At 38.7% G+C, this 15,816-nt stretch overlaps 1 protein-coding gene and 1 pseudogene across 15 annotated transcripts in view; both read left to right on the forward strand.

Moving 5' to 3' along the window:
* CHD9 (chromodomain helicase DNA binding protein 9) overlaps positions 1–15,816 on the forward strand; it is a 274,384-nt gene that overhangs the window by 234,827 nt on the left and 23,741 nt on the right. For all 15 annotated transcript variants that reach the window (XR_010131565.1, XR_010131564.1, XR_010131566.1 and 12 more), the window contains 4 exons: positions 55–112; positions 3,818–3,860; positions 4,926–5,145; positions 9,035–9,237. Coding sequence is in view for 12 of the 15 variants with exons in the window: in XM_055366784.2 (XP_055222759.1) it covers positions 55–112; positions 3,818–3,860; positions 4,926–5,145; positions 9,035–9,237 (524 nt within the window). In the remaining 3 variants the exon portion in view is untranslated. The remainder of the gene's footprint in view (positions 1–54; positions 113–3,817; positions 3,861–4,925; positions 5,146–9,034; positions 9,238–15,816) is intronic.
* On the forward strand, positions 9,250–15,813 carry LOC129527813 (pachytene checkpoint protein 2 homolog; annotated as a pseudogene).

Consider the following 15,816-nt stretch of genomic DNA (forward strand, 5'->3'; position numbering starts at 1 on the left):
AGTGAAATCTTAAGTCCATTACAGTAATTATAGCATTTGTTTGTATTTTAACAGGGACGTGGAAGATCCAGAATACAAACCTGCCCCAGCCATCTTTAAAGATGATATAGAGGTATGCATTGGATCATATTTTTAAATCCTCAATTTTAGGTATTCTTTGGTTTCTTGTGTTTGCTTTTTCTTTTGCATTATTTTTTGTTTTCATTATGCATAATTCTTCTGTTCCTCAGATTAGCTAAGAAAGTGATCAACTTGGGTTGACAAACATCTCAAATAATCACTCAGAATTCACCTGATCTCCCCTTCTAGACAAGATGGGGGCTGGCTTGGACATGTGGATGCAATGGGGCTTGCCCACCTGCTCTACTTCTTAGAGCTAAGAAACACAGTGTCCAAGGGCAAAATCCCAAAGGAGAATGAGAACTAGATACTAAAGATATACTGCAAGAGTTAGAAACTATACCTATATGAAGAGGTTTGAGATAGAGGGTAGAGCATCAAGGAATTCTGAGTTGCCAAAGCATAGTTCTCAGTGCTCTGTTTGTAGAATGTCAAAAGGAAGAAGAGTTGGATGAAAGTACAGAAAATAATCTGTAGAGTGGGAAAAAGGATTTTAAAAGAGATGAGGAATGTCTAATATTTATGAGAGTGTGGTAAAAGGCTAAATGACGCTAAAGCTGTCAGGTAGGATTTGCTGGACTTGGTAGCTAAGGGGCTTGATGCCTTGATGAGGGCATGAGACAAGGCTTGCTCCAGTGTGTGGGCAATGAAAACCAAAATCCTGTATGAGGTCAAGAGTCTCAAAGGCCAGTAATTACTGACAAACAGCACGGAGAAATAACAAGGAAATTTATCTCATCACAGACTTTGGGTAAGAAAATTATTGTTTCCTTGAGAATTTGTAACCATAGACCCACCTTCTCTTGAGTTCGTGATTTGTCTTTTGCTTTATCTGTGTGGTCCAAGAGCCCTCAGTGTAATATAAAAAAGGATCAGTCCTTTACTGGTAATATATCTAGGGTGCCTGGTAAAAACAAAAAGCACCTGTAAGAAACAGTTCAACCCTGACTATGCATGAGTCCCGAAGATGAAGCCCTCCATAAAATGAAGTAAAAACCCCAAGTTTAAAAATATATGAGAAACCATTTACCATGAGTGAATGTTAGCATGCAATAAAGAGTAAGATTAGACTCCTGAGAACTTCTGATATATCTACTGAAATTAAAAAATTCCTATTGAAATTTTTTAAAGTAAATTTTTAAATGATTAAAGACATTAAAGAAAGAACCAGGAACAAAAGACAAGATATGATTTTAAAATACTAGAAAGATGTGAAAAAGATGATATTTAACTTTAAAAGTGGGAAAAGGCTGAGGGCAGTGTGGCTCACGCCTATAATCCCAGCACTTTGGAGGGTAAGGTGGGAGGATCACTTGAGCCCAGGAGTTCAAGACCAACCTGAGCAATATAATGGGACCCCATCTCTAAAAAAAGAGAGAGAGAAAGAAAAATGTGGAAAATACATTTATTGATATGTAAAAGTCAACAAACAGGTTAAACATTCTCCTGGAAAAGCAGATAAGACACAGTTCATAAAGGGAGAAATGATTTGGAAAACAGATGTGAGGAAATTATCCAGTATAGCATAATGGATTCGTCTGGACCTATCAGGAGAGATAACCCAAATAGTCATTTGAACAGGAAACGTATAATGTAAAGAATTATTAATTATACTATAGTAATAGATTAATAAAAAATAAGGACTACATTAAAGAATATAGGAATAGCATATAAAAGCAGCATCTACCACTCCTAGGGCTCAGATAAAGCTCCCAAGGAAGAGTCCCATCCCTATCAGGGCCAAGATCCAGACTTTGGTAGGAGGATATGGCCATGTCTCACTGGATGGCGGAAAAGTTGCTAAAAAGCTACCCATTGAAACTGGCTGTAAATCTGCCCTGTAAGGTTGCCAAGGAAGATTTTCCTGGGAAAGTGTCTCACTGGAAGCACTTCACTCACAAAACCACTCAAGAGGGAGGTTACTGGGAAAAGCTGCTGACCAAGGGTGCTAAAGAAACTGCTCAAATTGACCAGGCACAGTGGCTTATGCCTGTAATCCCAGCACTTTGGGAGGCCAAGGTGGGTGGATCATTTGAGGTCAGGAATTCAAGACCAGCCTGGCCAACATGGTGAAACCCCATCTCTACTAAATATACAAAAATTAGCTAGGCATGGTGGCATGCACCTGTAATCCCAGCTACTTGGGAGGCTGAGGCAGGAGAATCACTTGAAGCCAGGAGGCGGAGGTTGCAGTGAGCTGAGATTGCGCCACTGCACTCCTGGGTGATAGAGGGAGACCTGTCTCAAAAAAAAAGAAACTGCTCAAATTGTGGGAGCTGGGTACTGGGGAAGTGGCCTTGCTATGGGAGCTAAGCAATGGAGGTGATCACCAGAATTAGGACATAAAACCCTTTTCCTCTACAGTGTCTCTCCGGTTTGCTGTACTAACAAAGCTTTATATCATGCTGACTGACAGAGGAAAAACTATTTAAAGAGCTGTTTAACTATTTTCTTAGAGCAGGCAAAAAAAAAAAGTATGAGAGGAGCTGGATGCAGTGGCTCACGCCTGTAATCCAGCACTTTGGGAGGCCAAGGAACAGAGATTGCTTGAGCCCAGGAGTTCAAGGCCAGCCTGGGCAACGCAGTGAGACTGCATCCCTACAAAAAATAAAAAAAAGATGACATTTGCTTGTAGTCCCAGCTACTCAGGAGGCTGAAGCAGGAGGATCGCTTGAGCCCGAAGGGTTGAGGCTGCAGTGAGGTGTGTTCACGCCACTGCACTCCAGCCTGGACAACAGAGTGAGACCCTGTCTCGAAAAAAAAGAAAAATATGAAAGGCAATAAATTTGGAGCAAAGAGACTGAAATCAATAACCACCACAGTGGAATATGTATTAAAAAATTTAGAAACAAAGAGGATAGCATGATAACATCTGGCATGTATTGAATAGGTATTCCAGAATGAGAGACTAGAGACAATAAGAAAGAAGCACTATGAAGAGATAGCAGCTGAGAATTTTTCAGATGTTATGAATACATGAATCCTCAGTTTCAAGAAATAAAATAAGTCTTGGCAGGATAAATAAAACTAAGTCCACTCCAAGAAACATCATGTTGAAATTGAAGATACACCAAACAAAGAGAAGATATTAAAAGCAACCAGAGAAAAAGAGATACCCACAAAGGAATTATGATTCTAACTTCAGGCTTTTTTAAAACAATAGAAACTAGTAGTCATTGATATAAAATTGCTAAAGTTATGAATATAAGGTAATATTGGAATAGCTAATTAAAGATGCTCTGTTGACAAAAACTGAATCTACAGCACAAGCAAACTGCTTAAGGCTAAAAAGGAAAAGATTTGTAGGTTACCTAATAACCAGATATGAAAATGAATAAGTTATCTAAGAGTTGGTATAAGAAAGGGGAAAAAAACACACTTAGTTAGCAATAAAACCTAGGGCATACCCATAGTTAGAGGAAGGTTGGAGGAAAAGAAACTAGCTTAACAGTAATCATAGAAAAGGAAATACTTTTAGTAAATAATGACTGTCTAATTGTCAAAAGCAATAGAGAAGTGTGAAAGGATGAGAACTGAGAATAAGCAGTTGAAAGTTTTATTTTTGCTAAATTAATTATTTAACATTCCATTGGGGGGAGAAAAGCTCTCTGTTATAAAGAAGTTTGATTCTCTTTTCTTTTTTTATATATCTCTTGACCCAATTACCCTGTGACAAGTTTCTATTTTCTTTTAAAAGGATGATGTTTCCTCACCAGGAGATCTTGTTATAGCAGATGGAGGTAAATTGCACGTACTTCTGTACTTAGTATTATTGTAAATTCACATTCTAATCATACCATGCGATCAATAAACTATTACACTTTTATAATGTTTCATATATAAAAATTTTTATTGACTGCCATTGTAATCGTTATAGGACATACTAGTTGACTCGGAATTTAACTACTTTTAGTGGTTATAAATCTTTAGGCAGTGACTCACTGAGCTTTTATAGAACATAGGTTTTGATGACATTATGACTTGATTATTAAACTTGTATGTGAGATTTCATCATTAAAGTGTTGATCCAATATATTCAACTTCTTTTTCATTCTATGTGTACATTAAGAGCCATTCTTTATCACCTAGTTTCTACAAAGCTTTTCTGTGCCAGGTCTTGCTTCTACTTCCTTCTGATATCAAGATAGAAATGCACTGTCACAAGAGTACACTCACTCCCACCAGCATCCCAGAGGAACAGTGCCTCACCCTGCCATAGTTCAACTAGGAATGAAAAAGTAGTTTTTGCTTAGTATGAATGACTACAGCTTGATTATGGTATAGATAATTATAGTATTACACCTTAGAAATAGAGCATTAGATCCTACACTTACTAGGTGGATAAAACTTAAAAGTTACATCATTGTCATCTTGAATTTCAAAAATGTTTCTTCCCAGTGACTTAAAATATTTTGATTCTAATTAAACTGAGATAAACTGAATACAGAAGGCTTCTATTAGAAGCGTTTACAATATTCAGCGTCTCATGGATTCAGTTTGGCTTTTAGTTTATTTAAGTTAAAGCCTTGAGTATTTGCCAGCCAGTGTGATATATACCTAGACATGCAAGAGTTGTATTTGCTGTGCAAATCTTTATTCCACTGTATTCTACCTACTTTGAATTGCTCTTAAAGTTTGTTGTAATGTTTCTTATAGCTATTGTTAAAAGAAGCTTTTAGGATGAGAAATATCGTTTTTTTTTCCCACATAGATTGAATTAAAAATTTTTAAAGTAAAGTTGCTGCTTTTGTGAGCTTCATACAGTATCTGTTTAGTTATTATTACTATTACTTATTTAACTATAGATGGTCAACTGATGGAGGGTGATAAAGTATATTGGCCTACTCAATCAGCTTTAACCACACGTTTGAGGCGTCTCATCACTGCATACCAGCGTACTAATAAAAACAGACAAATTCAACAGATACAACCGACTTTCTCGGTGCCTACCAGTGTAATGCAGCCTATTTATGAGGAAGCCACTCTTAATCCTAAAATGGCAGCCAAGATAGAAAGACAGCAAAGGTAAGACAATAACACCAAATTTTTAATGTATTGTCTAAATGTAGCTGTTCATTCTAAAGCCTGTCTGGGTACAATTATCACGCTTTGTGGAAAACATACATAGAATGTTGGTCAAAGCAAACTGCTTTGTGCACATACACACATATACTCACACATTTATATATGTATAAGTGTGGTAAAACTTATAAAGATTATTGTGTCTTATAGTTGACTAACCATACTGTAATCATTTTTTTTTTTGTCATGTTTAGGAACACTGAGGTATTTAAAAAAATAAATAAATAACTGGGCACAGTGGCTAATGCCTATAATCCCAGCACTTTGGGAGGCCGAGGTGGGAAGAGTGCTTGAGCTCAGGATTTCGAGACCAGCCCCGGCAACAAAGCGAGACCCTCATCTCTACAAAAAATGCAAAAATTAGCCAGGTGTGATGGCGCATGCCTGTGGTCCCAGCCACTCGGGAGACTAAAGTGGGAGTATCACTTGAGCCCAGAAGGTCCGTGCTGCAGTGAGATGTGATTGTACCACTGCATTGCAGCCTAAGTGACAGAGCAAGACTGTCTCAAAAAGCAGAAACAAAAAAGTGAAGGCATAGAGCAAACTCATGAATTGAATCATTGGCCGGGCGCCATGGCTCACACCTGTAATCCCAGCACTTTGGGAGGCCAAGGTGGGTGAATCACTTAAGGCCAGGAGTTCGAGACCAGCCTGGCTAACATGGCAAAACCCCATCTCTACTAAAAATACAAAAATTAGCCAGGTGTGGTGCGCACCTTTAATCCCAGCTACTTGGGAGGCTGAGGCATGAGAATCGCTTGATCCCAGGAGGCAGAGGTTGCAGTGAGCCAGTATCATACCACTGAACTCCAGCCTGAGTAACAGAGTGAGACCGTCTGAAAAGAAAAAAAAAAGAATTATCAGTAGAACAAAAGTTTATGTTAATTCCATTCTATCATATTTTACATTTTACATCCAGACTTTTATGAAATATAAAAATGTATGGAAAGCATACGTTCCTTTATTCAGAAGACAAATCCTTGGAACTACTGAAGTCAAAGGGAACAAATCGCAAGCGACCTTATTAAAAAGACAGGCAAACTTCTCTCATTCCACAAGCTTTAACTTCTTAAAAGGAATAGAGTACATGGAAAAGAATAGCTATCTTTGGCATAACCTGACTTCCTTGTTACCCGGGTCCTTGGATGTCCTCTGGAAGATATATTGTTCTTTTGTTGTTTCATTTGCAGCACATTGATCATAAAATTTAGTCTGACACTTAAGATTTTAGCTATCTTAGTCATAATTTTCAAATACTACCGCCTCTGTAAATGAACTGTTTTTGTTATCTATTGTTGCATAACAAACTACCCCAAAACACAGTGCTTTAAAACAGCATTAATTTTTTATTTCTCCCAATTCTGTGAGTTGACCCAGGTGCTGCTTCTGCTTTGTATGCTGTTGGCTGGGTTTCTAAGATACCTAGAAGAGCCACAGTTGCCTCATTCATACGGCTAACAGTTGATGCTAGCTGCCAGCTGGGAGCTCAGATCCCAAGAGGGACCATTCCAAGTAGAAAGGCAGAAGCTGCAGATTTCTTATGACCCAGTCTCAGTAGTTACAAAATGTCACTTTTGCCACCCTCTGTTGGTCAGAAAAAGCCACAAGGCCAGCCCAGATTTAGGGGAAAGGGAAATAGATTCTACCTGTTAATGGAAAGAGTGGCAAAGCATTTGTGACCATCTTTAATCTACTACAAATTTTCCCTCCATCTGTTGAATCTGGATTAATCTTCCTAAAATATTAGTTTTATCATAACATTCGATGGCTCCTTATTTAGTATAGGTAAAAAGTGTTAAGTTCTTAAGCCTAAGTTTGAAGGTCTCTTCATTTTAGGTTTTAACATGCATTCCTAAACTTTATCCACTTATTTTCCCTCAGCCAGAGTGCACTACTTATTTTTGACTTCATACCCTAGCCTATATTGTTTCTATCACCTGGAACACCCTTTCTACCTGTTTATTTCACACTTAGCCCATCCCTCAGAGCCCAGCATATGGCCTATTTCCTCTAATAATTTTTTTTTTTTCTTGAGACGGAGTCTCCCTCTGTCACCCAAGCTGGAGTACAGTGGCACAGTCTTGGCTCACTGCAGCCTCTGCCTCCGGGGTTCAAGCGATTCTCCTGCCTTGGCCTCCTGAGTGGCTGGCACTACAGGTGTGCATCATCATGCCTCGCTAATTTTTGTATATTTAGTAGACACTGGGTTTCACCATGTTGGCCAGGCTTGTCTTGAACTCCTGACCTCAAGTGGTCTGTCTGCCTCAGCCTCCCAAAGTGCTGGGATTACAGGCATGAGCCACTGCACTCAGCCTCTTCTATTAATTTTTTTAACCAGTCTAGCTCACAGTATTCTATTTTTTGTACTCACATAGCAACTTATCTAAGTAAACTACTCGTTTGTCACAATAATATAAGATATTGTAATGAAATTCATCTTTTCCTTTCTATCTTTCTCAGTTGTATCTTCTTGGGGATGGGCACTCTGTCATATTTTTTGTGTCCTGTGTAGTCTTTCAATTAATCGTTTTTCCCATTTTTATTCTTATTACCCAGATTTAATGACTTGGGTTTCCCAAGCTAACTATTTTTACATCATAATTACATTAATCTTCTTAATGTATCACTATGATAAAAATGGCCCATTCACATTTTTCAAAAGCCTGTCCCGTATGTTTTTTCTAATTTACACAATAATCCTGTGAGTTAAGCATGGACAGGGTTCTACACATGCACTAAGGTTTGCAGATCTGTGGTGCATGATGATTATATTACCATCTCAAAGCATCAGGAGCTTTCAAGTGAAAGAGATTACTTTTACCCAGGCCTTTAGAGCATTTCATAATCTGACCCAAACCCTATATGGCTTTGTCTCCAGTATAAGCCATAACCTTGTCAATCTGGAATACTCATCTTTCCCCTCCAATATGGACCACTCCCTCTTTGCTTACTCTGTGCTTTCTTCCTCACTTTCCCTAACCTTAGCCTCGTCCCATCTGAAATGCCACTTACTCTGTGGTGCCTTTCTTGATTGTCAAGTCTGAACTGATCCTTCTATCTTCTGTGCTCTCCTGAAACTTTTGGTTTCTTTAACTCATACAAATATAAGGTATTACCTTATACTATAAATGTGTTTGATTTTATCTTTTTCCTGAAGGGCAGGATCATCTTACATGATTTTGTATCCTGTGCTTATTTTCTCACATAGTAAAAATAGAAAACACCATTATTGTCTGAAGGAATAGTGTATACTTTTAAAAGTATGTTTGGGGACACATGTCATCAGGACCTCCTGAGGCTGTCCTTAACTATTAAAAGTAAATTTTTTTTTTTTTTTTTTGAGACAGAGTCTCGCTCTGTCGCCCAGGCTGGAGTGCAGTGGCACAATCTCGGCCCACTGCAAGCTCCACCTCCTGGGTTCACGCCGTTCTCCTGCCTCAGCCTCCTGAGCAGCTGGGACTACAGGCGTCCGCCACCACGCCAGGCTAATTTTTTGTATTTTTAATAGAGACGGGGTTTCACCATGTTAGCCAGGGTGGTCTCTATCTCCTAACCTTGCGATCCGCCCACCTCGGCCTCCCAAAGTGCTGGGATTACCGGCATGAGCCACCGCGCCCGACCCATTAAAAGTAAATTTTTCTAAAAAAAAGTATGGTTGGATAGATGAGTTAACTAGCATTTAAAAATGTTTTACAAGGCAGCAAGCTTGTATTTAATCCTATAGTGTTAGGTACTTGAAATGTTTTAAGTTTGTATTATAGTCATTATATTTAGTATTAATATTAATTTTAGTGACTAGTGTGGTTTTTTTCTTTAATCTGACTCAAAATAGATGGACAAGAAGAGAAGAAGCTGACTTTTATAGGGTTGTATCTACATTTGGAGTCGTTTTTGACCCTGACAGAGGCCAATTTGATTGGACAAAATTTAGAGCTATGGCTAGGCTACATAAGAAAACTGATGATAGTTTGGAAAAATATTTGTACGCATTCATGTCCATGTGTCGGAGGGTTTGTCGTCTTCCTTCCAAAGAAGGTATGTATAAAATTTCTTTTTCCTGGTTTCAGTCAAAGAAGCAAAAATCACTAAAATTCAGAAATTTCCAATTTGTCTCTTTTATGTGAAATTTCAATACTATCTAATTCAACTTGTCAGTAATTTTTTAGAATTATAAATAAACTAGCTTAAAGATCGCCTATTCGTTAATCCTGCTATTAAAACGAGATCTAAAGAGAATAAAGGTATACACTGAGTCTTAAGAAAACAGGTAGAGTTTAGTGATAGATTTATGATTAGGAGGTGGTGGAAGATAAAGGATTGCTTTTGTTAAACAGAACTAACCTATATTGTCAGTCCATCTTATAGGAATTGTGCTAGAGGGTTTATTTACCTGAATAATTTTGCAAGGAATGAAGCCCCCACTCATAAGACATTTTAAAGAATTTTCTAGAAAAGATCTCCCAGGGCCATCTTCACAAAAGACTACTAAGCAGAGGCATTGATGCAACTCAACTAAGGAATTGTTCTGGGATGCATTTCATTGTCTTCAAAGCCCAGAGACGTAGCTCATCCTGTCAAAAGTTCCTCTCAGTAATGCTATGTCATGAACAGTTGTCTCCATTCTTTGTTGTATATGATTTCTCACTGCTAAACCCAATGGCCTGCTATTCCTGTTTTATAGTAAAAAGATTTCCTTACTTGTTTTAAATGTATTTCCTAACAGATTTTTTGTCAGTTCACTGAATGGAGTAGCCAATCACTTGATTACTAGGTAATTCAGAGTAGATTTCAGTCTGTTTTCAGGTCTACTGGAAAACCATAAATGAGGTTAAAATGACAGATAAAGCAAAATATTGTGTCATTTGTAGTTGGCAAGAGGCCCTCATTTTTTAAAAATTTTCTTAATTCCCATCAATAATATAGTGATAGGAATATATTCATCACTTTTGATTCTAGTTTTAAAAGGGAAAGAGCTAATTACTAAATAATCACTGAAAATGTAGGGCTTCCTCAGAAATGTGAGTAAGGATATTTGAGGCAGGGGCATGAGGCGGCAGTGGCCAGGCGCAGGCCAGGACCCCACTCCTTCCAGTGGTACCATGGGGAAGGCCGTGGGCAACTCGAAGCAGGCACTGCCCTGCGTGGCCAAGTTGCGGACAGTCCACGTGGAGGTGCATCAGCACAGAGGCAGCACTACAAAAAAAAAAAAAAAAAAGGACATAAAGCTGAGTGTTAGAAAGATACCAGGCTGGGCACAATGGCTCATGCCTGTAATCCCAGCACTTTGGGAGGCCAAGGTAGGAGGATTACTTGAGCCCAGGAGTTTGAGACAAGCCTGGGCAACATAGGGAGACCCCATCTCTACAAAAATAAAAAAAATAGCCACGTGTAGTGGTGTATGGCTGTGGTCCTGGCTACTTGAGAGGCTAAGGCAGGACCCAGGACCTGGACCCAGGACCCAGGAACAGGACCCAGGAGGTTGAGGCTGCAGTGACCCATGATGACACCACTGCACTTGATCTCAAGCAACAGAGCAAGACCTTGTCCCTAAAATAAATAAACAGAAAGCTACTCACCAAACATATGGTACTGTGTTTGGTGATTACACATGGACTGAGTTTGGTGAACCCTTTCTGTCCAGGAACATGCGGGATTCTATTGTGGACACAGAATTAAAAGTTAAAGACCCATAGCTCATTGATGAGTGTGTGCACTATTGCACTTCACATCTTCCAGCAGAATGAAGATGGCCCTAGCAGTGAAAATTTGGAGGAAGAGACAGAAGATATAATTGTGGCAAATCACTGGGTTCTGCCTGCAGCCAAATTCCATGGGCTTTGGAACAGCCTAGTGTCTGATGTGGAAATCAAATCACACCTTGATTATGTGATTACAACCTTATCATTTTCAGACAAGAATGTCAACAGCAGCCTCAGCACCTGGAACCAGGTGGTGCTGCTACAGGGTCCTCCAGGAACTGGAAAAACATTCCTATGTAAAGCATTAGCCCACAAATTGACTATTAAACTTTCAAGCAGGTATTGGTATGGCCAATTAATTGAAATAAATAGCCCTAACCTCTTTTCTAAACGGTTTTCCAAAAGTGACAAGCTGATAACTAAGACGTTCCAGAAGATTCAGGATTTGATTGATTATAAAGATGCTCTGGCATTTTCACTGATTGATGAGATAGAAAGTTTCACAGCCACCCATAATGAAAGCCATCGGGTGCCATTGGCATGGTCAACGCTGTCTTGACCCAAATTAATCAGATTAAAAGGCATTTTAATGTAGTGATTCCAGCTACTTCCAACATCACCGTGAAGACTGACATGGCCTTTGTGGACAGGTCTGATATCAAGCAGTATATCAGTCTGCGCTCTGCAGCAGCCATCTTCAAAATTTACGTTTTCTGTTTGGAAGAACTGGTCAAGTGCCAGGTCATATACCCTCCTCAGCAGCTATTAACCCTCCAAAAGCTGGAGATGATTGGCTTCATTGAAAACAGTGTGTCAAAATTGAGCTTCCTTTTGAGTGACATTTCAAAGAAGATCGAGGGCCTCCATGGCCAGTTCCTGAGGAAACTCCTTTTTCTGGCTCATACGCTGTGTGTCCAGGCTACGCCAGGCTTTCTCTCTGGTCGTGGACAAGCAGGTTGAAGAGAAAAAAGAAGCTTTCAGCTTACATTTGGTCCTGGGCTTCCCATTCCATAGCTTTCTAGTGGAGAGCACACAAATAGTAAGTAACATCACTTGCCTCACAACAGCCACCACTCTGGAAATCCCCTCTATAAAAATTTGCTTAGGTCTGTCTACAAGCCAGAAACCTACAACACCAGCCTTTGTTACAAGTGTTACATTTACTTTAGCTTAAAATGCACATTAGAAGACAAACACCTTGTCATTTTAACTGTTGTTAAAAGATAATTCAAATGGTTGGTGTCTTTGTTAAGAATTGTCTCAGTGTGGCCAGCGCAGTGGCTCATGCCTGTAATCCCAACACTTTGGGAGGCCGAGGCAAGCGGATCACAAGGTCAGGAGTTCGAGACCAGCCTGGCCAACATGGCGAAACCCCATCTCTACTAAAGATACAAAAAATTAGCCTGGTGTAGTGGCACACACCTGTAATCCCAGCTACTCGGGAGGCTGAGGCAAGAGAATCGCTTCAACCTGGGAGGCAGAGATTGCAGTGAGCTGAGATCGCGCCATTGCACTCCAGCCTGGGTGACAGGGTGAGACTCCGTCTCAAAAAAAAAAAAAAGGATTGCCTAAGTGTGTTTATTGCCATCCTGCTTCCAACTGATGGATACAAAATGCTACACAAGTTTGGTTTTTTCAAAAAAGGAAGATTAACATAGGTATTATAGAAGCAGGAGAACTGTATCACCCTAAATAAGCATGTAATCATAGCATTAAAAAATGAACATATCACTCAGGCTAGAAGGTGGCATGGCTTTATGATGTCAGCTTGATTAATGCAAAAATGGCTTGGAGACTTTTTAATGGATAATAAAAACCTATTTCTTTGTTAATAGAAATTGAGAGAAAATTCTAGGTAAATGTTCTTTTATAATAATCAAACATGGTTCCATTTGCAGGAAGAGTGCAGACCCGCAGTGTTCAAGTGCTGGATATCCATCATAAACCAGTGCAGGCACAGATGCATTGCTTGGATATTTCTTCCCATTGTTTTGTTGGTTCAATAACATTTTTCACATCTCAGGCCCGATGCGGTGGCTCACGCCTGTAATCCCCACATTTTGGTAGGCCAAGGCAGGTGGGGCAACATGGTGAAACCTTGTCTATACTAAAAATACAAAAATTAGCCGGGCATGGTGGCAGGCACCCATAATCCCAGCTATTCAGAAGGTCGAGGCACGAGAATCACTTGAGCCCGGGAGGCGGAGGTTGCAGTGAGCCAAGATTGCACCATTGCACTCCAGCATGGGCGACAGAGCAAGCCTCTGTCTCAAAAAAAGAAAAAAACAAAACAAAACATTATTCACATCTCAAATGATGATTCATATTAATAGAATATAAAATAAATGGGACAATAATTGATGTATTTTATAGAATATTATGTTTTGCTTTTATGTCATGTTAAAATAAATTTCAATCACTTCTCTTAGCCTTTTGGCTAAGATCAAATGTAAAGTAGATTTCATATTAACGCTTTGTTAAAAAAAATGTGAGTGAGGTTGAGGTTCTACTTAACTCAGAGCGTTTCTCAAATTTCCACACTTTACAGTGTCCTTAATGTCTCAGTAATTTTTTTCACAGCACTCAAGGCCAGAAGAATTACCTAACATTTCTGTCTAATGAATAATTAGGTCTGACAACTCAATAAGTATTTATGTCCTCACAATCCAGTAATTATTTAAAAACATAACATATTGAAAGAAAACATAATACTTCTGTTTCTTAAGTAGCCACAATTATTAATCAAATGTGTGCACTGGTTGGGCACTGTATAACTTTTCAAATCTTAGAAGTAGACTGTGCTCTTCCCACCTTGTTTCCTGCTCCATATTGATTTTTGCATGGTCCTTTATTTTTTTTCAAATTTTTTTGTTTTGAACTACTTTTAAAATTACAGAAGAGTGCAAAAAATGTATGAGGAGTTTCCATCTATCTCTCACCCTTCCTCTCTCTTTTTTTTTTCTTTTTTTTTTTTTTTTTTGAGATGGAGTCTCTCTCTGTCGCCCAGGCTGGAATGCAGTGGCGTGATCTCGGCTCACTGCAAGCTCCGCCCCCGGGTTCACGCCATTCTCCTGCCTCAGCCTCCCGAGTAGCTGGGACTACAGGTGGCTGCCACCACACCCGGCTAATTTTTGTGTTTTTGGTAGAGACGGGGTTTCACCGTGTTAGCCAGGATGGTCTCGATCTCCTGACCTCATGATCCACCCGCCTCGGCCTCCCAAAGTACTGGGATTGCAGGCATGAGCCACTGCGCCTGGCCCTTCCTCTCTTAATGTTAACATTTTACCAGAGTAATTATAGTATAATTATCAAAACAAGAAATTAACATTAAAGCCATTAACTAAACTAAAAACCTATTTTAATTTTACCAGTTTTTCAACTAATGTCCCTTTTTGTTCCAAGATCCTACAATGTATTTGGTTTTTCTTTCTCGTTAGCTTCCTGCAATCCGTAACAGGTTCTCAGCTGTTCCTTATCTTTAATGACTTCGATACCTTTGAAAAGTGTTGATCAGTTATTTAGCCATGTATCCCTCAATTTGAGCTTGTCTTATGTTGTTACATGACTGGATTGAGGTCATGCATTTTTGGCAAGAGTGCCACAGAAATGATGTGTTCTCAGAATGTAATATCAAGGGATTGGAGATGTCAGTATGTCTTATTACTGATGATGTTAACTTTAATTGTGTGGTTAAGGTAGTTTATGCTGCATTTGGCCAGTGTAAAATTACTGTAATTAACAAATATCTTAAGCTTCACAAATCTTGTTTCTTCTCAAACTTTCACCCATTGATTTTTAGTATCTGCCAGATACTAAATCTTGTTTACAACAGTTTTTTCTGTGGAATTCTGCTGTAAGAAAGGATGTTTCATTCTCATCTATTTAATCAGTTATTTACTCATATCAGTATGGATTCATGGGTACTTATTCTATAGGTTACAATCCAATATTGTCTTTATTTATTGCTCAGATTGTTCCATATTTGGCATTAGGAGCTGCTTATGTTGGTCCCTGCATTATTTCAGCAAGCCCGTATTTCTTGAGTACTTCCCAAGTGTCAGTAACCCACTTTTGCAAAGGCATAACCTTATCAGAGGTATGAGGTAGCATGAGTTCATGTTGAAACTGAACTATCTCAAGCTAGTAATCTGTGCAGTGTTTGAAAGATGTGGCTGTGTTTCCCTAGAAATTTGAGAAAGCCCTTGTTGCCCCTGTGAGTTCACTCCAATGTCCTCTTACCTTTTGCAGTTTGAGATATGCCAGCTTACATTTGTTTATGGAGTATCACTTAACACAAGCTTGTCTAACCCATGGCCCAGGACAGCTTTGAATGCGGCCCAACACAAATTCATAAACTTTCTTAAAATATTATGAGTTTTTTTTTTTTTTTTGCAATTTTTTTAAGCTCATCAGCTATCGTTAGTGTTAGTGTATTTTATATGTGGCCCAATACAATTCCTCTTACAATGCAGCCCAGGGAAGCCAAAAGATTGGACAACCCTGAACACTTCTAATTTATATTTATTAGTGAGTTTGAGCAAGTGTTTGTGTTATTAAGACAAATGTTGTTAAATGCATCGCTCATAGGGAATTTCTTAAAATTCCCAGTTCTATTAATGTACTTCCAAAACAATCTTATGTTTTACATTAACATCCAGTATTTTATGTTACATGATTTTTAGTACTTACTTTTAAAACTTTCTCCTTTTTAAAACTTTTACTGAAATTTCAAAATTTCAAAATCCTCACTGAATTTCTCCTCACTGAAAAGAAATTCTGGAAACTATACAGTGATATTGCATGGAGGCACATTTTAGAAATGGTATTGTTATAAATATATGAAGATGTATTTATAATGATTTATTTATAAATAAAGGATTTTTGAGATTAATATTTTTGTCCTTGTTTCAATATG

This window comes from Gorilla gorilla, chromosome 18 (assembly GCF_029281585.2).
Source record: "Gorilla gorilla gorilla isolate KB3781 chromosome 18, NHGRI_mGorGor1-v2.1_pri, whole genome shotgun sequence".
Classification (NCBI taxonomy): domain Eukaryota; kingdom Metazoa; phylum Chordata; class Mammalia; order Primates; family Hominidae; genus Gorilla; species Gorilla gorilla.